The 25003-nt window shown below is 34.4% G+C and overlaps 1 protein-coding gene across 1 annotated transcript; it reads right to left on the bottom strand.

Moving 5' to 3' along the window:
- Positions 1-17518: 17518 nt before the first annotated feature.
- Positions 17519-24548, bottom strand: LOC118186716 (uncharacterized). Its single transcript, XM_035356847.2, has 2 exons — positions 23828-24548; positions 17519-17688 (listed from the first exon to the last, which is right to left on the bottom strand). Exons 1-2 carry the CDS (start codon positions 24472-24474, stop codon positions 17592-17594), a joined length of 744 nt encoding a protein of 247 aa, XP_035212738.1. The 5' UTR covers positions 24475-24548; the 3' UTR covers positions 17519-17591.
- Between the last annotated feature and the right edge of the window lie 455 nt (positions 24549-25003).

Raw genomic sequence — 25003 nt, 5'->3', positions numbered from 1 at the left:
TTAGGCCTCAGGACGTGCCTAAGACTGCTTTTATAACCAAGTCTGGCACTTATGCATTTTTGCGTATGCCGTTTGGCCTTTCAGGGGCCCCGGCAACATTTCAGCTATGCATGGACATTGTGTTAAGACCTGTTCTTGGAAAGTCCACATTTATCTATTTAGACGATATCATTATTACTAGTGATAATCTCGACCAACATGTACAGGATTTAAGACAGGTGTTTTCTTTATTAAATGAGGCCGGTCTAAAAGTTAATGTCGAAAAGTGCAAATTTGCAGCCCCTGAATTAAAATATTTAGGTTACAAGATATCTCAGAAAGGAATAGAGACAGACGAATCAAAAATAATCGCTGTACAAAAGTATCCGACTCCAAACACGGCAAAGAAGCTCTCTTCTTTTCTAGGACTTTGTTCATATTATAGGTCCTTTATAAAAGATTTTGCAGCTATCGCTGAGCCATTGTTAAAATTAAAAAGGAAAAAGGCAAGATTCTCGTGGACGGCCGAAGCCAATAGTGCTTTCGAAAAATTAAAACAAGCATTAACGCAAGCATCTGTGTTGAAATTTCCTGAAAAGGATGAGAATTTAGAAATTTCAGCGGATGCTTCGGATTATGCGGTAGGAGCGGTACTTTCGCAAAATCAGCACCCCGTGGCATTTTTTAGCCGAACTTTAAATCAAACACAGAGAAACTATTCCGCGACCGAGAGAGAGGCACTTGCAGTTCTGTTAGCAGTGCAAAAGTTCCGAGTCTATTTTGGAAAGGCGCCAATAACAGTGTACTCTGATCATGCGGCGGTAACTAGATTGTACTCAGGGAAAAATTTATCCCCAAGGTTAATAAGATGGGCACTCAAGCTGCAAGAATATAATCTGGTAGTCAAGCATACCCCCGGAAAGGAAAATATCGTAGCAGATGCCCTATCAAGAATTAAAATAGATGAACAAGGTAATACCGTAAAGGTGGCAATGCTCACAGCATGTACAATAAATTCCTGAGAAACTGTAATAACCGAACTGCGTAAGGATCCTGAGTTTGGAAGCATTTATGAGTATTTAAAGGATCCTGAAAATTTTAGCCACCAAGATATTGTGGCAATAAGAAATAGGGCGGCCCATTACGAACTAATAGACGGTCTATTATTCTATACAAAAACTACGAATTCCAACAACGAATTTCGACATGTTATCCCAGCTAGTCTTAGATTAAACATCCTGCAGGACCTCCATGACAGCCCTTTAGCTTTTCATGCTGGTATTCGAAAAACTATCCAACGCGTACGCGAGGCAGTCTACTTTCCTGAACTGCAAAAGTTAACTAGGGCGTATGTCCAGTCCTGCCCAACATGTCAACCAGTTAATTATATTAATTTCCGCCCGGCCGGGTTTCTAAATAGTATTAAATCCGAATTTCCAAATGAAATAATTGGCATCGATTTATTGGGCCTTTTCCCAAAAAGTCAGTTAAATAAAAGTTGCTATCTCCTTGTTATGGTTGATCATTTTAGTAAATGGACCGAAATTGTTCCCTTAAAACGAGCCTCCTCGAAATTAGTTACTGATTCTATTTTAAATAAGTATATTTTAAAATACGGGGCGCCCCTAAAAGTTATATCGGATAATGGTCCTCAATTTGTAAGTAATGTATTTGAAGACATGTGCCAAAAACTGGGCATACGTCATTTAAAAATGGTCCCGTATCGGCCGCAATCAAATATAGCGGAACGGGTCAATAGAAATATAGTGAAAATTATCCGTAGTTATGGTAAAAATTTTCATAAAAGCTGGGATAACTATGTCAATGAACTTGCTTTCGCCCTTAGGACCGCAAAACATGATACAACGGGCAAAACTCCTGCTGAGTTATTTCTAGGCAGAAAGATTATAACGCCGTTAGATAAATTATTTTATGTGCAACAAAGAGCCCCAGAATTTAAAATGGGTGATATAGAAAACTAATTAAGGAAGCAAAGAAGAATACTGAAGTAGCACAGAGAAAACAAAAATTATATTACGACTTGAAACGACGGGGAGTAACTTATAAAGTAGGGATGAAGTTTTAAAAATTAAGCATTCACTTTCTTCAGCACCAGAAGATAAGACTGCCAAATTTTTTCCACGATTTGAAGGACCATATGTTATAGAAAAAATAACTCACGCTGTAGTAGTGTTAAAAGCTAGAAATGGTGAAACCTGCTCCGCAAACATTGATCAAATCAAACCCTACTTCGATCGTAATAAAATGCAAATATTTTCAGATCTTTTGCAGAATCCGGCACGGCAGACACCGCAGGCACAAGCTCCAGAGGTGGAAAAACGACAAGTACAAGGGCAAGCCATTAAGAGGAAGGAGCAAGTGAAAAGAAAATTTCCCCGCGGAAAAGTTGAAGGTAGCAAGAAAAAGAAGCCGTTCCACAGTCCAGAAAAGAGAGTTCACGAACACCCCCAGAATGAAGAAGGGAGAAGGACGACGGATGTGAAGAGAACCAGGAGAAATGACGGCAACTATAACCCGGCTCTAAAACGGAAGATCTACTCATCCGACAGGACTCTCCGCAGCAAATGTCGCCGAACTGCGGAAGGGCGATCAGCGGCGGAGGAAAAGTTACAAGGAAAACTTGAACGCCCAGCAACGAGGTCCAAGCTGGAACACGAAAGAAGTTTCCCGGTTCCGCCAAGACCAGCTGCCATCAAACAGCCAAGACCACAAGTAGAGGAGAAAAAGAAGGTATTCAAGGGTGACCGAACTGGTGGAAAAAGGAAGCTTCCACAGGAAGGCACTGAAGGGCGAGACCGTACAAGAAGGAGGATAAATCAAACAACTATCTGCAATACCTTTAAGGACTGGGCCCAGAAAAGGATGTCCGAATATCACAAAGATAAGTAAAATTTTATGTTACTTTGCAAACTTAAGTTAATCTTTCATTCTTACTGCAAGTGGCAGATTTCAAGAAGTTTTACCTCATGCGAGGTCTACCTTTATCGCCAAAAGGGCGAGAAATGAGTTGTTACCGATTTTGGTATTATGTTTTTCAATTACTCGCGCGTAAATCTAAAGTTGATGTATAATAGCGTTGTGTAAAGACTTAAATATTGTAAAAAGTTATTGTATAAATTTTATTTAAAACATTCTAGCAAGAAAGAAGTTTTAGTCTGAAAGACTTTTTGAAATGTAGTATTTCAATGTAGAAAGAATTGGCACTTGCTTTGAAAAGAACAGAAGTTAACAATGTACTACTAATGTATGTTTTCAAATGTATAATATTAACGGCATGTTGATATGTTCTTATATACAATGTGAACTGTTATTTTAAATGTTAAGAAATACCGTGATATGGTAAAAGTGAATGTTAAATTTTTTTTTATGCGTGTGACTGTAAAAAGACTAAATCATGGTGAATATGTGTTAAAGGTTGAATGATGTAGTTAGGCTCTCTGACGCTAAACTTCAGAGTTAGACACTTTCAGAATAGTACCTCAGGGTTTAGAGTTGAAATTAGGGTGTGTTACGAGGTGTTGTTATGTTGAATTTTAACACGTTAGTGTTTTGATTGTAGGAGGAAGTGTGGAACACGTAGACAGAAACACATTCGTGTTTGGTGTTCTTTTACAACACATGTCAGAGAGCACGGGGAGAGATAATTAAAATAGTCATGAATGAAATAAGAATGTTAAGAGAAGTATAATTATACATGTTACTTGCCATTTCATTGTGTAACATTTCATTAAACTAGTTTTCCTTCCAGATCTCTGGAAGGAACCAGATTTGAATAAGAGCTCCTGTTTGGATGCAGTACAGATGAAAAAAAATTGTGTATCGTGGGAGCTGCTATTGTAAAAACAAATTTCTTTCTTTTAAATTTCTAGTTTCTAGCGAAAAAATATTTGTAAAAGATTGGCCTCGCGTTAGATTCTAGAGCTAAAAGTTTTCAACAAGGTCGTTTAATATCTCAGGTTCAGTGTATTTTATGATAATATTGTTCAGTTATCAAAGTTATTGGTTCTTAATTCTGAATTCATATGAAAAAATTTTATTTAGCAGTTTATTGTCTTAGTTTATCTTTATGCATTTTTTTTTTCTAAATTGAATGGTTCTTCTTGAAATTGTGAATCTAATTGATATTAATTGTGTATAATACAGTAATGGATGTATTATATTTTGTTTGTACCATAGTTTTTATTTAAATTAGTTGGACTCAGTTTTGAAAGTATTTCGTATTTTCAGTACAAATTATGAAAGTATACTCGGTTTATTGTTTGAATGCTATAGGTACTACTTGTAACATGCTTTCTTTAGGGTCTATTATGACTATGTTACTTATGTTCTTGTGTTCTTGAAGGCCTTGTATGCCACTGTAAACTTATTCTGCTTAGTCATAATAAATAGCTTCTGGAGGCAGGGGCTTTAATCCGTGTAAGGCAGACATCATGTCAGCTAGGTAATGGAGCCCCTGTTCTCTGGTTAACAGTTCATTCATTCCTATAAGATCATAACACAAAAACTCTTATAATAATAATTGTTAATTTTATTAATATTATTGTTATAATAATAATTAGTATAATTAATTATTAATTAGCCTTATAAAAAACTTTCGAAAAATGACACTCACAATAATTTACAGTTTCTAAATCAAAAGCTTTAAGACATTCCTTTCTGATAAATGGCAAATAATATCGAAAATAGTGTAAATCGTAATATAACTATTTACATTACTATTTACACTAAAAGTTAAAAAGCATCTAACTTATTTTTTCAAGCATTTTTTAATTTACTTTCTCTTGTTTTTAACAAAGCAAAATCATCAATTATTTGCTCAAAATCTACTTGGTCACTTAGTTCCATAGCTACATAGAATGGCCATGTTTGAAATAAAAGAGCTTTGCTTGAAAGAATAGCATGTTGAAACAGAGTGGTGATGCCCCCCCCCCAAAAAAAAAACACATTCTAAAATGGCCATGTTTGAAAGTTTTTCCTGAGAAAGTGGTTATCTTATTAAGTTTTTGTATTATTTTAAGCTTGCTGAATCTTCTTTCTGAACTAGACACATTAATTGGCAATTTAAAATATTCTTAATAGTGCTTCCAAATTCGTATACAGTTGAAATGGAATACATTCATGAATTATTTTTAAATGATAGAAGCCTTCTAGCTCCTTTAGTGTCCAGAATTGTAGAAACAGCAAGGTTTATAAACGTAAATATTTCTGACTTAATTTCTGCAGATTTGTGTCAATAGGATATTTAAGTGCTAAGTTGTTGTTACTTATGCTGACAAAGTCGCTGAACACTGGTAGTTCGGTCCGAGGTTCGAATCCCGCGAACGGGCTGGCTGCATGGGTGTTTTCGTGGTTTTCCCCATGTGTAACGTGTATACGAGCCAGTTTCCCTTAGAAAGTCCTTCACGAAGGCATCCCTCGCCTTAGGCAGATAGCCCTAGTGTGCTTTGCCATAATTAAATACATCAACATCTTATGCTCACTGATCCGACAATAACATAACTAACTAAGATCTTTACCGCAGCCCGTGAAATTAATCACATTCTGGGAACGGGAAAAATCCCGAAAGCGTCACCCACCGATGACTAGAACCACTCCTGCTGGGCCCAGGGTCCCACACCCCCGAGACACCAACAATTTTATGGAACCCTATATTAATCGCTCAACGATTAAAAGCCCACCGCTAAACACGGGCCGGTCAAGACCCCCGTCCCGGCCGGACCGAGACCACGGTGGGGTGGGAGATGGAAACTTAGGGTCGATGACCAGCCGTTAAATGGGCTGCCTACCAGTCCTACACGGGATGCCCCTCTCCTTAGGCTTTTACATGGAATACCAAGGACAGCAGGGATCAGACGCTCAATGGCCCAGTTTGCTATTTGGCTACCAATACCCTGGTGGAAGGGACTTACACCTCCCGGCCCATGAAGAGCAAGTAGAAACCTACCCCATGGACCATCGAGAACCGCCAAGTTCATAAATTATATACCCCCGTGGCCGAGACTGCCTAGGTACAGATCCTAGCCAGTAGCTTTGCAGAGTTCTCTACGTCGACCCCCGGGGGGGGGACAATAACATAAGCCAAGCCCACGAAATTTCTCGTGGCAAGGACCGCAAGATACGCCTGTCGTTAGCAACAGGCCTTGAGCACCTTACAGGTGTGCCGCACCGACACTATACATTTACAAACATCCATGCCTTGTTCGGGATTCGAACCCGGGCCCTTCGGCACGGCAATCAGCGACGCTAACCACAAGTGCTAAGTTATAAGCTATTACCTATAAATTGCATAAATCCAATTATATTAATTTTTATTCAGTTTGATACTGAAAATGGAAGATATTTCGTTTAATTTTTCGTAGCTCCATTTCATTTGGGGCATTAAACACATAATGAACATATATTTTTCTTAAAAATTAGTTTTTTTACGAGTTGGTATTTGACAATATGATTTATTATGCATTTTTTTTTTTTTTTTTTTTCGTTTTTGCTCAAATTCTGATAATATATTTATTCTAAAGCTAAACCCAAGTATTCATTTAGAAACATTTTCTTTCAGCTACTGCGAAGAAAGGCATAGAGCGACTTCGTAGACAGTTATATGTAGTTTTTGATTTCAAGGATAGCATGCAAATAACAGCGATCGCAATTTAAACGGATCTGCTTCAAACTGCTATTATTTTCACCCCACTGCAATGATTCCACATCGTTTAGTAATCGATGTACATTTAGCTGATGGTTATTTTTAATTATTTAACAACGTTGACTCTTGATAGCAATTGTGCACCCGTGTTACTTACCTTGAAAACAAGAAGACTGCTCTAAAATAATACATTTAATTTAAAGGTTGGTTTGGTTTGGTTTTATTAGATTATGGCAAAGCACTCGAGGGCTATCTGCCTTAAGGGAGGGATGCCTTCGTGGAGGACTTTCTAAGGGAAACTGTATCGTATACACGTTACACATGGGGAAAACCACGAAAACGCCCATGCAGCCAGCTCGTTCGCGGGATTTGAGCCTCGGACCGAACTACCAGTGTTCAGCGATGTTACCGCTCGGCCGCTGGTGGGCCTTAATTTAAAGGCAACTAATAAGCAATGTTGCTACATGTATAACTTTCTAAAGAAAATGTTTTGGGGTGTGTTGTCCTATAACAGAGTCCAAACTTTGTTATTTGAATACTCAGGAGGGAGGAAATAACCTTTGCATGCTTTGCCGTAACTGATTATGTGAACAAATCTTATTCAAGCCGCGTCTCTGTACGTGCGCACTCCCACGCTTTCTTAATTAACAGTGATTGTAAGCCTAAAGCTGCCGATCAGTAGCTTAAAACTACCGGTCATTTACAAGCGACATCGAAACGTGCTGAAATGGTTGAGGTTTTCATGATTTTTCATGTTGTATCTTGAAACGATCACGTGACCGAAGTATGTGGAAAGGCCTACAAAATTATGTTCAGACTATTCCCACTGTTAAAATGTGAACAGCTATCTCTGAAAAAGAGTACGGTCATTCGACTGATTCTCACATACGCTACCCTTACCTGGGAAAACGCAAAAGACAAGAACTACAAAAAAATTCCAAGTTCTTCAAAACAAGTTCTTAAGAATAATCACCGGAGTTCCCTACTTCGTCAGAAATCATAGTCTGCATTCAATTTTAAACTTTGAACAAATTCAAGAGTTTAATAATCGCCTCAAAAATTCTTCTACAGAGCGATTAGCCCGTCTAATTTCGCTAATATCTTAAGCTATGAAATATTTGATGAAGGTAAACTTCTTCGCTGATTCGCTGCTCACTTGTTCCCATTTTTACGAACAATTTAAAGGGTCATTTTTCCTATTTGTGACAATATTTTCATCGCAAAGTACAATCTTTGCGTTTCTAGTGTTGTGAACATCTGGACTTTGCTATGCGTCGATAGGCCAAATAACTCCTGGCTACCAGAAGCCAGCATACTCAGCGTGTATTGATTGTTTTGCCCTTAAAAGAGCAGTTTTAAAATTTTGCTGATATTAGGTTATCCTATATTATTTGTTCCTGCTATTTACTGAAACAATCCCTACCAATTAATTGCTGTTTTATCAAAATAAATGTTATTTTATATTGTAAAGAGAAATATTTCTGCATATACGTATTGTTTTTCGCATTTTACAGTAGTTTGCAAACTCACCATGTTTCGGATTCAACAAACTTCATCGCGTGTTTCCGGCCAACTTTCCCCAACTCCCTGCCCTTCTGCAGTTTCCCCAGATATGGCTTGCTGATTACAGAAGCTTAAACAAGGTTTTACGTTTCATCACCAAGCAGTTCTTATTGCCAGGCAATTTGCCTTAATTGTTCTGTTCGAAAAAAAAAATAAATGGTAACACAACACATACTATATAAGATTTTTAATCTTAATTAGCTTTTAGGTGTCTATGCTCTTTCATGTTGCCATTTTTACGTTTGTTGTAGACACTGAATACCACTTCAGAAAGCGGAATCTCACGAAATGACTTCCTTAATCGTAGATTTCATTTTCTCATTTTCTACTCATTCTAGGAATTCATTCAGTAATTCAACACATAGACAGTCAGGCATCTTCTCTTAAAGAAGAAAGGTGCTTCACACTCTTTGCTCTATTTCTGTCTCTTCTGGAGAAAACGTCGCTGGTATTTTCACCTCCGCTAGGCCTGTTCGGGACTCATTAAGGAACTGGTAAGAGCAGGAAAGGAAATCTCCTGCTGTGGACTAGTATGTTACAAAGCATCAAAGTATCACAGAAGCTCGGGGCTTCATTTTATCTTTTTCTTTTACAAGGCTATCTCAAATGGATAAGCTTCATCTACGGACTTTTACATACGTCAGGACCCTAAGGGGATTCAATTAGGAATCTGTAGAAATCTGGAGTAGTGCATCTCTCACTGCATGCCAGAATAACCAACAAAGTATCAAAGTACTAAATCTTTTCAGAAAGACCTCTTCTTATCCATCATGTTCTTTACTATATTCAGATAACTTTTCGAAGACTTTAAAATGGTTGATTGCACTATAATTTTAGTGATGATCTTTTACAACCAGGCTCGTTTATTCTTTATGTATTATTTAAAAACAAGAGCCGTTTGCTATAATTCCTTCAGCAGATAGTCCTGCAGTGTTTTGCTTAGTTAAATAATAAAATACATTCTTCCAAAACGCGAAACATAAAACTTTTTGACAAATATCAATCTTTTTCTCATGAATGAATTATTTCTAGTTGTTCGATTGTAGAATTCATTTTTATTAAATACATTTCTTATCGACGATTTGCACGTACCTAAACTAGCGTTACATGCAGAAATATGTATTTTTAGCTTCTAATACAAATTGAAAGACACTAATTAAGGATTTCTTCTTACTTTCTTCATCAATTGATTACAATAACTAAATTTAATTTTTCTTCCTCGCCCTAACCTTAATAGCGCTTTTCTTGCATCGTTTTATAATATTTTTAATCATGCATTTTGGTCAGCTGATAGCTGAAGGAATTTTACGAAATGATATTTCATTTTTATAATGTAATACTATCATCTCTTCTTCAGACAGTTGACCGCTTTAAGGTTACATTTCAAAACCGAATTTTTAAATTGAATATTTTTAATTAATATGTCGGATTAAAATACTTTAAAAAAATTCAGATTAAATTACTACATCCTTTGTCAGAAAATTTCGGAGACAATTTTTTTTTTTTATTATTATTTCTGAGTTTGCAGTACTAAAAAGGAACAAATGTTGTTTTTATGTTATGTGGTACATATTCTTACTTGACATGATGTTAGCCATGTTTTCAGGCAAACTTACTAGGTGGTAGGGCACACTGTGATTAGCAGCACACTGTTCGGATTGTTGTCGCATTCGTTAAGATGACAAAATGGATGCTGATTGTGAGCAAGTGAACATTACCTTCTGCGTTAAGCGCTGGAAAACTCCTAGTGAAACGTTGGACATAATTAAGCAAGCAATGTGCCCGCAAGGCGCCTTCAATAAGTCGTGTTTTTAGTAGAACAAAAGATTTTGTAAAGGCAGAGATTCAGTGCATGACGATACCAGAGCTAGTCACCCATCTATAGTACATACCGATGCAAACGTGGAGCGTGTAAGGTAGTTATTGCAGGAAGATCGTCATGTAACTGTGCGTATGATATCAGAAGAACTGAATTTGAATTGTGACGTGTGTCATAAGATTTTACGCGAAGATTTAGGCAAACAGAAACTTAATGCAAGAATCACCCTTCATTCACTAACAGATGAACAGAAAGAGGAAAGACGAAGAATCTCTAATAAACTATTGGATAAAGCCAGACCGTGATCCCATATTTGTGTAAAACATTATTGTGATTTTTTCTTGTTTCCGTGAGTGAAAAGATGACTGAAAGAAAAGCTTCATCAATATAATTGTAAACATTCAACGGGCTGTGACAAATAAGCTTGCAAGCATCGCTGTTGAAAATTTCCTCGCTTGCTTCCAAAACCCCAGAAGCGTTGGCAATTGTGTATAGATAGCCAAGGGGACTACTTAGCAGCTTAGGATCATTATTTGGTAAATGCAGTTTTTTATTTTTTACGAACTTTGTCCTGGAACTTTTCTACCAAAGGATGTGTTAACTAACAGAAGTGAAACGTTGAAATGTTTTATTCATTTTCATGGGAAAACAGATAATTACTAATGTCAGTATAACTACTAAACTGCTTGAATTTATTACTTTAACAAAGCATTTTAGAAGTTATACATGATAAACCGACATTAGCAAAATAATATTCATATCAAATTCCAATTTTCCGATATTCTGATTAAAACTATTGAAAAGCAAGTCTTTATGTAACAGAATTTTGTACTAAAAGTGTCCGTGGAAATTTTCATGCATGCGAAACTATTCACAGACTTATAAATAACCAGTTCGACGGCCTCTGGCGCCTGTAGCTAGTAACAGTTTGCTAAATTCCCAGTTAGATCATGTCCATAACAGATTACTAAAGTCTTGAACTGTCTATTAGCATCCTGAAAAATATTTTTTAAAGAAGTAATACTACTTTTTAGGTTAATACAATTTCATCTTTCGAAATTTCTACTTTATTCTACATGGGGTAGCAAACACAGTTCCACAGAGGAGAGGATAAATAACAGATAAGTTTAGAAGAAAATCTTCTGCACTGCTGTTCACATTATTGTAGACTATTGTAATTCTTATAACTTTGTAATGAAGTGAATATTTTTAAGATGAAAGAAAACTTCAGGATTTAAAAAATGCCAGAAGGAAAATGATCAAGCGTATTTTTAAATATATTGAAATTTCTAATTTTTATATTAGATGTTCATATAATTTAAATTTTTGTATGTGATATGAATCTTACTTGTTTTGTATTTTCTAATTTGTTAAAATTAACGGAAGTCATAATCATATTTTCAAAAAATGTACTTTTTTATTTTGCCTTTTTAAGAACTTAGATATTTGTCCGTCATTTAGAACAATATCGTGTCAAAATATTTGAATTAGAACCTTCATAATTATGAAATAAAGGAAGTAGTTAAAAATAATTACCAGTGAGATGATCTGCATCACTAGCTGATGTTTACGTGAGTATGTGCAGCTGCTTCATAAATTTTCACCGTCATCTATCATTTTTATTGTTAAATTTGTAACTGTTGTTTTTACTTCTATAAATAAGATGCGTGCAACTCAACTTATAGGCATAAGTCAGCTTTAAAGACTCATAAGTCAGCTTTAAACTCTCAGTGAAAAGACCCGCCTTGGAGAAGAAAAAATAAATAAACTGAGAGTTTATTATAGCGTTTTTATTAGAAAACATTTCAATACCGCAAAAGTTAAGCAAAATTCAGTATGGGCAACATTCTAGTACAAAAGTTTTACCAACATGCTAACCTACTCATTTTTGCCCACTACTAGGAAAGTATTCATAGCGTACCTGTCAAAGAGTGGGTGATGTAAAAATCTACAGTCCTACATATGAATATTAAACTTCAATTACATCGTCTGTAATGGATATTATAAAGGATATATTTAAAGATCTTATCTTGCTATTTATTAGGAAATGTTTAGGAGGGGATACACAAAATCCAAACGAGTCATTGAATGGTTTGATTTGAAAACTGTATCCTGAAAATTTCAAATGTGACTATATCACTGTCAAGACAGCAATTAATAAGACTGACATTATATGATCAAGCTGGACGGTAACATACTATGAATTCACTTGGATACCGTATTGGTGATAATGCAATCAAATTTACAATAAACACTGGCTAGCACGGATATATTACACGTATGTAAGGGGCGATGCTCTGTCACTCGCTTAATAAAGATTTTCCTAAAAACCTATGACTTTGAAGTTAGTTTGATGAGATGAATGCTCCAAAGAATAGCAAATGAGTGAAGAACTTTGTCCCGATTGATGACTGCGATAGGTAGTTTCCAGGGTCATACTTTAAATGTGCAACCTTGAAACAGATGCTTCAAATAGAATGATAAAAGTGTATGCGTATGAAGCACGAGTACGCTTATGAAAAGTTCTAAATTTTCACACGCTAAAAACACAATACAGATATAAGGTAAAATTAAGATTAAGCAAAAACCTATGTGCTAATCAAACTTATGTTACTAACACAAACGAATATTACAAGTTATGAATCAAAAATAGAAATATTATGATTATGTAATATAAACTATCAACAAAGTAACAACCGCCTAATGCGCAACGAATGGTATAATAAACCTGTCATCTTCCAGAACTACATAACTGATCATCGATGAGTAATTAGAAGCAGAGCCCTTAATTGCCTAAACAAAGAACATTTCGTTGGTATTTCTGAGACTAAGTTGATACTTTATCTTCCAGGTCCCTGATATTTCATTAGGTATCAAATTCGTTTGCTCCTAAGGTCCAAATTTGATTTTTGAGAAATTAATGTATTACATGTTGATTGCACTGATTGCACACTTGGTGTGCTGATCCCTTTTAAGGCTATAACTAAGGATAACCCTCAGTTACTTAGCTTTGGTTACCTAAGTGCTCTTTGAGGTAACGTTTTAATTGTTCTTCACGTTTGGTCTTGTGCCATCTTACTAAAAGCATTCTAGACTTGATTTCATTGGCTGATACCCTTTTCAGTATCAGTCTTAAATTTCGTAAATTTTCGACTCAATCATGTTATGTTTACAAATCGTCCGTATAACAGTCATTTTTCGATTTAAAAGAATCAGCTGCGAAGAAGAGGTATGCAAAATGTCTATGATTTCTGTCTTGCCGAGATAAGCAGTTCTTCGAGGAAGAGTATTTTGAGACTTTTCTTAAATCGAAGGCCCTCCCTTCGAGGAAGGAATTCAGATTCATTTGTCTGCTGAATTTCAGAGACAAACTTGTAAATTAGCCTCTTTTTCCAGGTGCGATTGAACGCTTTCGCCACATCTAGGATGAGGGAAAGCGCTGTACATTTTTTGTTACGTATTCCCGCATCTAGGAAATTTACAATCCTCATTAACTGCTTCCTTCTATTCAACTTCTTTCTAAACTTCTAACTTGGCGACAGATCTAGATAAAGCTCGAGCTGCCATAAAATCAACCTTTCAAATAATTTTCCAACTCATAACAGAAGGCTAATCCAGCAGAATTCATCTGGCTTCATACGATTATTTTCAGACTTTGGGGGAGCAAGAATACGTTAGCGTTTTTCCATGGTCGAGGAAACTAAATGTGCATAAGGTACGCATTCATTACGCTCGTTAACTTTTCAGTGTCGTTTCTTGGTAGTAGTAATGCTAATTATTAGCCAAAATGGGCTTTAGTCCAGAAGTTTTGGCATTTTGCATCTGAACTATAAAAATCGGAATCATTTTTCAAATTGTTGCCATCAAATATTAGTCCTGCATTATAGTTAAAGAATATGGGGATCTGTAAGCCCGAATTTGGAACTTTTTTTTTATCTATTTCATATTTTATAAAACTAACGAATATTTTATTAAACTCAATCATTTTTAAAGCGTTCCATTAACATTGCATGCATCTTCAAGCACGGATATTTTATGCGTGAGGTTTCTTTACATTTCTTACTGGTATTATATTGGTAGTGTAGCAACACAAAGACGTTACGATGTCTAACAGTATTTTGAGTCAAATGACGTTGAATACCTGTATCACTCTTCAATTCCAGTTTTGAATCCTTCGCGGGAAAAAAAAAAAAACCGCCTCTTGGAGCATAATATAAAATCTGAAAACTTTCAGATTTTTTTCCTTGGGTTTTAATTTTGCATTATGTAATATTTGAATTCGTATTAAGCAGAGTGACAATATAATGAAATAATGTAAAAAAAATTTGTAGACTCAAATTAAGTAAAGCACGTTAAACGACCGAAAACTAAGTGTTAATTTAAAACATGGTCCTAATATGTAAATACGTTTCGTTAGATAAAGTAGTGAGTCAACGCCATTGTGTCAGCTGAGTAATAGCTAAGGTAATATTCTGAATTCTGTTCAATACAATGCTGAAGGGTGAATCATAATACCTAATTCACAAAGAACAAACAAAACTAACATTAAAGCACTAGAAATCCATAAAAAACATAGACCATGTGAATTTTTAAATGAACTATGCCAAACGAGACCGTCAGCTTTAAAGAACTTTCATGAATTTAAGAATTGAGTGGATAACGGTGTTGTCATATATCCATTATTTTGAATTTAAGAACTGCAACAAGAATCCAGAATTCTAGTTAACATCTGCTATTATGTGTCAATTTTTGTATCCAAAATTATCATCTTTATATGATGTTATCAAGATGGGTATTATCCTGACAAAATGGAATGTAAATTCCATTTTGTTAGCCAATTCCAGTTAAGCTGCGAAATGCCAGACAGCACCCGGCTGTGAAGTGACAGATGGACCGATTTTAGCCTGGGGAATGGTAAATACGTGCGAGCCATATGCCCAGCGGTAACATTCGGAGCTAGCGTGGTCCCTATTAAGTGTTTTATCTTCTCGCAGTTGGCAGGGATAGGACCTAATGTATTTTCGCGAATGCATAGGTGCCGGCTTTGCTTCAGCCTGTAATTTTCAGCCGCTCATGCGGGGTGGTGGTTAATGACGCTGACTAATGTGCCGAAGTTCTCGGGTTCGAATCCTGGAGAAAAATGGGTCATTGTGAACGTATAGTGTTCGGGCGACAAGCTGCGTCGGAACTCTCTCGACAGGTTAATCGTAAGGGAAGAGTGAGAAACTTTAGGACCGCGGGCCGAAGTTTTCTCTCAGAATTCCAAATTGGGGAGAAAGCTGAACAGTTAGCTATGTACAGTAATACCTCAATCACATATACTACAGAGATTGCCCTAGATTCTACTTTTACATGTTTAATTTCATGCTAGCTTGACGCACTGATCAGCATCGAGGCCAATCAGCTCAAATAGATCTACTTTAGAGGTTTGCAGATTAGGAAAATGAGCCAACCTGTCTGTAATAATAGCAGTTGAAGCTGGAATGCAGCTAGGCGATTTTAAACTATGCTATGAAAACTATTTGAAATAGGTAATATGCTGAATTCTTTTAAACTTTAAGAGAGTATTTCTCAAAAATGTTTCTCATACTTGCACGCACTTTTAAATAAGCTATTGTGCATATTGGTTTTAAAATTTCAGGATAAGTACATGATGTTGCTAAAAAATACTTGTATTTCGTTATTTGAAAAAATTAGAAATTTTAACATTTTCACATGAAATTATTGTATGCTATTGGCTTTTAGAACTTCATGTTGTCAGTACGCTTTGGTATCGTAAAATTTAAATGGGGGAAGAATAACAACTAATGACTTTTTATCGTAAAAATGAAAATTTTCACTTACTAAATTGTGTTGCAATTCTGCGCTCGGGTTCAAATATGAAATTTTCAGAAATAGAGTTTGGTTTGCCTTTCATACAAATGTTCCCTTTTAAATGTGTTAAATTAAGAAACAATTGTATATAGAGATGCAATGTTGAAATATGCAGTATAATGTATATTTGGCTTAACTTATTTAATCTCAAAATCCGGCCAAAATTGTAACTTTTTAAGGTAGCGAAAAAGATTACTTCCTTTAAGTCAGATGACTTTCACGATATATCTATATTGCAGGCGACTATTTCACGAAACAATGACATGAAAATATAACACTTCTAATTCAATGAACAAACTAAATACCTGTGACCGTAATTAAAATCACAGTTAACACCTTGAGAAAATGTTTTCTTGAAAGGAAATAAATTCGCAGAAGATTTGAAAATAAAGTTTGATTATCTACATCGCTTTTAGCCACAATATTTCAAAGACTAATTTGTCAGCTTAATTCATTCTTACATGTTTGCTTTCTCATCGAATTTAAATTTCTGCATCATTGCAAATGATTTCTTGAATACTGTAAGTTTCAATTGTAGATTTCGTTTGGTAAACTTTCAGTTTTTCATTAAATATTAAATTAGACTTGTAACTTAAGATATAGTTAACTTTCAGAAAAACCTAAAAATATATTGCAGTTTTTTATACATTTGGCATTTAAGAGTGGAAACAAGCTTTAACGTGTTTCATCCGAAACATCCTTAAGAATGTAAACTTGTACATTAGACTCTCGATTACGCGAGGTAATACTGGGGGGGGGGTCATCCATTATTAACACAAAATCATAGTCTAAAAGCAATTAAACAGGAAATAAGAATAAGCCATGTTGTAATTAACAATAAACACTATTGAAGTTTTACATGCATTTTTAAGCAATTTGATTAGGAGAATTAAGTATGTTTGGTTACACAAATTCAATCAGTATTCAGAACTTTAAAAAAAGAAACCTAACCTGCTTATATTACTCTTGCAGTTTTATAAAAGTCGATGGGAAGCCCAAGACTTATGGATGTATACTTAATTCATTCTTTACCACTAATATCTTATTTTTAACAAATGCTATTTATAGCAGATTATGTGCAGTTAAATTGCGTACTATTGTCGACGGAAGCAGTTCCTAATTGCTGCAACATCTATTATCACTGCTATTGTCATAACATTTCCTTTCACTTACCCTAGAAATTTTGCTTTATTTTGATAATTTGCGATAGCAGTTTTTTCCTCCTTCCGCATTAAACAGACTTAACCTTTAAGACAAACCCAATAATATATCCTCGCTTAATTAAGTGTTCCTTAACGATATTTTTTCTTGAATTTATTATCTCAACAAATGAATAAAATAAGAAAATTCCTAAAATACACAAATCCATTCCGTTATGAGTTCTGGATTATTCAGATGTTCAAGTATTAGACTTCAAAATTAGGACATACTTTGAATTGGAGACAAAAGTAACCGAGTGAAATCAATTTGACTACAAAATTTGCAATTTTAATCTATAAAACAACAAATTATGAAACTGGTATGCATCAGATTTTAACTAATATTCAGAACTTCAAATGCGAAGTATTCGTAGCTGTGCCATAGCATACTTTAAAAATTAGATAATACATGATGACCAAATATCGAATAAATCAAGATTTTTAATTTAAGATTGCGATAGGTACATTAAAATTTTTAAAAGCTCCTCTAGAAACATCACGTTGTGCAATCTGGATAAATCAAAGAACAATTTGAAGATGATGTTCCTCTGACGACTGCGACTACGTATTCATCCATACCAGGGGAAGAATTCCTGAAATTAAACAAAGACAGTTTTAATATTCCAGTTTCATACCTGAATTAATATTCAGTACAATCAATGGAAAATAGTATTGCATCTCGCGTAGGTTTTATTTAATATGGAAATTTCGCTAAACGCTTCCATTGCTGAGGTATAATTTCTCGAAAGCCAAGGATATTGCCGAGCAGTAAAAATAACAAAAAATTAGCTTACATATTTACATCGGATAAAAGTCTCGAATTTTAGATCTTATTCGGAAAACAAAGTCTCACAAGTTCTAGTATTTATTGCAGCAGAGTTTTGGCAGATTTTACATAGATTTTATATGCAGGAAAATTTATTCTATTTTTGCGTATCATGAAAGAATTTTATAGCTAGGTAATGAATTTTCCCCATATTACTGAAAACGCATTGCCGCCTAAGGTGTACGTGGCATGAAATTTTACCTATTTGTAATTAATGTATTTGGATAAATTTTAGAAACAGTATTTGTATGGTTTCCCTTAGTTTCCATAACAAATTATTTTAAGTTTGGTAAATTTCCTAAAACCACTCATTTTACCCTCGCATTTCATCTCCAAGACGCAAATTCAAAGTTGGGAGAAGTGAGTGTAAAATCAGACGAAATGGGTAGTTTAGTTCAGAGCGTGATTTCGCTATCCGGCGCAAGTTACTATTTTGTCCTTGTTCTTACGCTAAGCTACCGATACAATTTTTGGCCATTTAATAAGTATACCACCGGGTAGGTTGTTAAACTAGCCTATTTAGCCAAATTAAATTGTTAGTCCAGCACTACTCTATCTTTGAATTCATTGTGAAATTCTTCGCAACCTTCACCGCAAGTCGTCTATGTTATTTAAGTACGAAAGTACTTGCATTTGCGTTAAGACTTTGACAAATGATGAAGGGTTTGTTTTACCCTTTTCTGTGCTGGTATTATTTACGCCTGTGTGAGAAATCGCTAGGTTTTTTGGTAAGATCAGATTACTTTATGATAGCGAAGACTGTCATATCTTACAATATAAGTAGTAGAAATATGTGTTCTCTTTTTATAACTGATAAACCTTAATTAGACGCTTGTGTGGCTTCATAAAATTTTATATCTTTCATCTAAATTCAATTTTTAGTAGAATTAGAGAATAACATGAACTTAACTGAATTTTTCAACGAATAAAATGGAAAAAAACTTTATGAAAATTAAGTAATCTTTGAAATAACTATCTTACAATAATGTTCACTCTTACCATTGCGAGATCCAAGATCGCCGACGTAAAATAAGCGGTGGTGTGAAAATTAGTTTGAATTCAGTACAGTCTAATAATTTTTTCGTTAACAGGCTGTAAAATCCTGAGAGCAAAAAGTATAGATTGCATGCTAAAAGAATAACTTAACTTATTTCGTTAACCTTATTGTTAACGAAATTTCTTGGTACAAGTCTGAAGTGGACACGACATGACTTCCTTGTAAGGCCTATTATATTACACACACTTTTTGCTGCATTTCATTTAAACTTATTTCCGCGAATTTCATCAGAAATTTATATCTCATTCGATTAATTCAACTGTTACCTCGCGTGTTAAAAAAACTCCTAACATCTTCATTAAAAAATGTAAAACACGGAAAAAATACCAAATACAGTTAAAAAAACTTTTTATAATTAAAATTAGAGTTTCTACACAAAAACAAACAATTCGGCCAGCGGGCAGGAAGGCATTTTTCGGTGGACAAAATTCAAAGTTTAATTTTGATCCCACTCGACAAAAAGGCACTGAAGCTGGTACACAAACTGAAAATCACTATTCTAAGAGTTCCAAATTTAAACAAATGGCGACTTCGTTAGGCTTTTTACCACTTAAACTTTCAAATTGTTGGTAATTCTATAACTATTGCATCCAGATTAAAGAAAGACATAAAAACCTTAACTGGAGCATATCATAATTCAATCACTTTTAAAGAAAAAAAATGTACAATTTACCAACATATTAAAATAAAAATTGAACTCGCCGAGCCGGGTAGCAGAATGTGTGTGTATATATTATATATATTCAAGACAAAGTAAGAAATTTAGAACTAATTTTTCACAAAAACAAATATATATATATATATAATTATAATTAAAGGGGATTATAAATATATAATTAAAGGGGATATAAATAGTATTAAAATTCTATTTAAATTTAAATTCAGAAAGCAAAGAAAATAAATGTATATTACTTATAATTAAATGTGCACAACTAAATTTTATAGAAGTCTCATACAAAATTTCAACGTTTTGCGGCTACTTGTTCTTCAGTTATGCGATATATATATATATATATGTACATATATATATGTGTGTGTGTAAATATATATGTACGTACAGACGGCAAGGGAAAAAAACTCTTCTGAATCCATTTTAAATTCATTTTATAATCAGTTTTGGAAAAAGTCTATTCCTTTCGTACATACAGATGTCACACAGATACATCATGCAAATGGACTCAAAAACTGAAAATTGGCATTTTCGTTTATATTACATTCGAAATTTTTCGCGATTACAATACTTCCTTCACTTCGTACAAGGAAGTAATAAAAAGATTAGTTACATTCATAGGACCAATACTAGTTACTGGCATATTAATCGACACGATAAGAAAAATTTCGAGCACAGTGTAATCGTGGATTAGAGAATTAGTGCGCATTTTTACATTGGTTTGTTTTGTTACAGCAAAGCACTCGAGGGCTATTTGTCTAAAAGGTAGGATGCTTTCATGAGATAATACCAGCTGGGCCATTGGCGAGCTAATGAACATCACTTTCACAAAACAGTCATGGAAACACCGCGTAGGGACGAACCGGTAAGTATCGAAACGATTTATGCAATGTCTACTGTATTCTGTAGTCTGTCTTAACTTAGCTAAGAATTATAATTATCGGTACTTTTCCGTTTTGCCGGCGCAGGCGATAAAGTCGCCAATAATGGTACAAACGATAGCAAACGGAATATCCTCGCTGGTAACCTTTTATTCATCATTTTCAAAATTAGTCGTAACCATTACTTATCAGATTGATTGTTTCTTTCAATACTGGCATACAATTACATAGAATTTTACCAGATAGTTCAGTTTTATGCCGGCAATCACACTGCTCACCCGAGGGCAAAAATATAAAGGCAAAGCAAGGGTTAAATGCATTCATTCTAATGAGAATGCACTAGCGAAGTAAAGCACTGCGGTTTTACATAATTTCCGAGCAAGCTATTCGTACGAATTGAAATAATTCTTGCATTTAAACTTGTATTCCAAATTAAGATTTAATTCGAAATTAATGAAAGAACTAGATTTTTGTAGTGTAGTTTACGTGAGATGAAATCCCCTGAGGTCACGTGATATGAACCGGTGAATCAGGATGTTGTACCATGAAAGCATAGTAAATTCTTAAATTAATTAATGTCTTTTTACAAATTTATTGTCTTTATTTATTATCTTTTTTACAAAATTTTAAACGACATTAAAATGTTTATACCTTCAAATAAAAAATTCTTAGAGTTAACATTTGTCTACATTTTTTTATGTGTATACTGTGTGTTGTCGCCAATAAAGCCTGCTTGGCGAGATTTGCGCCGGCGAAACGGAAAAGTACCTAATTATCGATTCTATATAATGAAAGATTTTTTTTTAAATTATTTTTAAAGTACCTGTATACGACAGAAACGGACATTGTCAAAAGTGGTTGTCAGTCTGTACCAGCAGAGATACTGTCAATTTTATTCATTATCTGGCCTCTTCCACTTCCCAAAGAAATTGCTGTAATTAAGGTTTAACTGAGCTATAGGGTGATTCAAGCGATTACCACCGGTTCGGCATAATCACTTCCGAAAGAATTTTCAATTCAGTGAAGTGTTTACTAAAATTGAACAGCTATATTTAAAGCAATTATAATTATTTTTAGTAGTTCTTTTATTAACACCAGCAGTTAATTCTTGAAAAATTAAGATCATTCAAGCTTATAGAAAACTCAGCTTGTATATTTTTTAAATTACACTCATTACGTACGATGTCCAATTTTCTAAAAATGTTTAGTGAAATTCGAAAATTTAATATTCTGGCGACGTTCATGTGTTATCTAAAGCGCATAATTAAGGTAGTAGGATATTATTTTAGTTATATAAATGACTATTCACTAGCCGAAAATGAAGCACGCTAAACTGACTGATTAAGGACATTTAAAGAAAAATTCTATACTTGTAGTAATTCTGAAATTAGTTATATCTTTTATTTACAACTAACTGCCCTATCCAATCTTCAAACAAATAATATTCAAACTTATAAAGTATAAAATATATAAACCGTAATTTTCATTATTTTATCAAACACTAATTTACTAGCATGCCAGTAAAATTTTTCATTGCTAAATTTTTGCCTTTAGAATGAACTGCATTCCTCCACTTATTTCCAGAACACAACCGGAATACTTTACATATGACTATACAATATAATCGGATCAACGTGTTAGATTTTGTTGAACAGCGTCAAGTAGATTCTTCAATACCGGCAAACAAAATAAACTTCAGAAAATTCGATGGGTTCCTTTCGTAATTTTTCACGCTTTCCTTCTGAAAAGCTACAAACACGCAGGTATTTTAAAACAGATAAATAAATGCATCATAGATATGTCAAAAGTTTCGCTGCAGGTAAACTTGAATTTATTAAATATCTGCTGCAAATAGTTTCAAATTAACTTCTGTTCTACTAATCAATCAAAATAGTTGGGCAACTCTGCAACAGTTAACTACACGAACGAAAAAAAAATGTGTTTGAATGTTTGCCAGCACACCGCCAGCAGTCTACTGGTGCTTTTGGCGATGCTTACATTTTCAAAGCAATTAGATTTTTTTAGTTCCGGTAGACTAACATCAAATTGTTAACTGATTGCAGAATTTCTCGTTACTGTTCTGTTATCAGGGCCGGATCCAGAAATGTATGAATGCATGTATACATTTACATCTATATGCACATGCTCATACATTTCTGAATTTGGTACCGATAAAAGAACAGTATCGATTGCTTTGTCTCTGCCTTCATATGAATTATGCTAAATAAGGCATCAAATACTCTAAGTCGAATCATTTCCAAATTCTTATCGGTAATTAATACTACATTTCTACCTTACATATTCCGTCATTAGTGTTTTAAGGGAGAACTCGAATATTCAACTATATTTTGGTAAAATACGGTAAGCCTGGAAATGCTGGGATTACTACTGCTTCATTTCTAAGCAAATCTAACAAATGCACGGTACAAAACTCGGTAAAGTTTAACGGAAGACAAACGTTTACATGAGAACTTTCCTTAGGAAAAGAATTATAAAAAATTATGTAATGCAATTATGTGTTTGTTCCAATTGATTTTAACATGTTGAACCCCCTACAGTCTCGTAAAACAATATTAATAAAAAGTGAAAACAACATCTTTCTAGAAAAGTTGAGAGCAGCTTCTAGGGGTGCCACAATGCTCGCAAAAATAATCATTGGTGGGAAAATGGCGCTGCATCAGAGTGTAGTGACCAATAACCAAAATATTTATCACATAAGGCACGCATATTAGTCTCCAATGTCGTAAAGAGAAGAAAAATGTTTTTCTCAAATAATTTCATAAAAACTAGTTCAAAATTTGGTAAAAACCAAACATTACTCTCTTGTTTAAGATTAATCGTTTTACTTTAAATGAGGATGAAATCAAGGAAATTTAAATTTGAAATATCAATTTATATGATAGCCATCGATTATTTACATGTCTATGCGAATCAGACAGAAACAGCTATTTTATATTCATCTAAATCATATTATTTCAGTAAACCATAAAGCTATCAGAATTTTAATAATATTTAACTGTACAGCTTAAGGCCTATCAGCGGCCGAAAGATAAAGTCACTGAACATTGGTAGCTCAACCCAAATTCGATTTCAGGTGAGCGGTTTGGCTGCATGGGGCTTTTCATAGTTTCCCTCATGTGTAACGTGGAAACGAGCCAGTTTCCCTTAGAAAGTCTTTCACGAAGGTATTCCTACCGTTAAGCAGATAGCTCTAGCATGCTTTACCATAATAAAACCAAACTTTAATATATACCTTAATGTTTTATTTTTCAGTAAGTAATATGAATAACATACTTACGCTAAAGACCGCAACATTGTAGAAGCTATAGGGAAATTTACTTCAGTAAATTGTCCTACTCGACATAAAAATCGTGCAACGCATTCATTGCTCAACATCCTTGAAACCCTCAGCATGCTTCTTTGTAGAACTGACATCTGCTGCACAAACATGCGACTCATTATTCTTACACGTGCCATAGTTTCGGTAATAACATTGACAGATACATTTGTCATAATACTCATCACTGGGCTTATCTGGATACTCCTCATTAAAGTTTCAGCCATAATGTTATCAAAAACCTTTGTTTCTGAAGAATCCGCAGATCTCGCCATTAATTTGGGATCCGCGTTTTCCATAGTAGGTAAGCCAAGTTGCGACAATGGTCCAGGAATTAAAATTGCTGTAGCCACATATATGATGTAAGACAGAGCTGTTGCTATTAGAAGAGGCTTTATTTTAGTTATACTTGACGCTAGTATTGTGGTGAGAGCTAGAAGAACACCGTCGAAGGAACTGAGAAGATTAGTTTGTTGCAACAGAGAATTAATTAAAGAAATATATTCCATCTGACGAGCGTCTGCCTTATCGCGCTTTTCTAATTCATTTAAAGCAGTAGTAGCTTTCAAGATTAAAATTAAGACTAAAAAATAGTAAAAATTCTTCATTGTGACAATTTAAAAGGGGAACATAATCTCAAACAAACAGCATGCACATCGAAACTATTTGAAATGCCCTTAGGAATGGGAGAAAATGCCAGATCAAACTTAGGGGCGTTTCTCTAGCTTAAAACATATAATTTGCATAATTCATCATTTTCGATCATAATAAAATTGCAAAAGTACATATTATTCGTATTAACCTACTAAATTATAATTCTTTTGTTGCTAAATGGTAACAGACATTATTTATACTTAGTTTCCAGAAATAAGTCCTTAACAGAAATTCTTCTTTGGTTTACATAAAATATGAATGTTTACAGGTAAACAAAATTCAGCAGTTGTTTATACAGATTTTTAATTCCCTGATAATTCCTCAAAAGGAAATTTCATAATAATTTATACCACCTATAAAAAGCAGTAGAAAAAGTTAATTTTATAAACTATTTTATGCAAATTTTGAGCGATGGGTAAATTTTAACCATGTGCTACGTCACATCACAGATAAGTCAGCGAACATTACAGGGGGGGGGCCCAA

This window comes from Stegodyphus dumicola, chromosome 6 (genome assembly GCF_044657685.1).
Source record: "Stegodyphus dumicola isolate Sdum_Otavi_A_Nest chromosome 6, ASM4465768v1".
NCBI classification, from domain to species: Eukaryota; Metazoa; Arthropoda; class Arachnida; order Araneae; family Eresidae; genus Stegodyphus; species Stegodyphus dumicola.
This window is presented reverse-complemented; position numbering and strand designations above follow the sequence as displayed.

What these genes read in the sequence shown, in the direction of transcription:
- LOC118186716 (XM_035356847.2), bottom strand. Translation starts at nt 24,474, where the DNA reads ATGAAGAATTTTTACTATTTTTTAGTCTTAATTTTAATCTTGAAAGCT. An exon ending in ACAATGTTGCGGTCTTTAGC is followed by an intron (nt 17,689 to 23,827) that starts GTAAGTATGTTA and finishes GTTTAATTTCAG; the next exon opens with GAATTCTTCCCCTGGTATGG.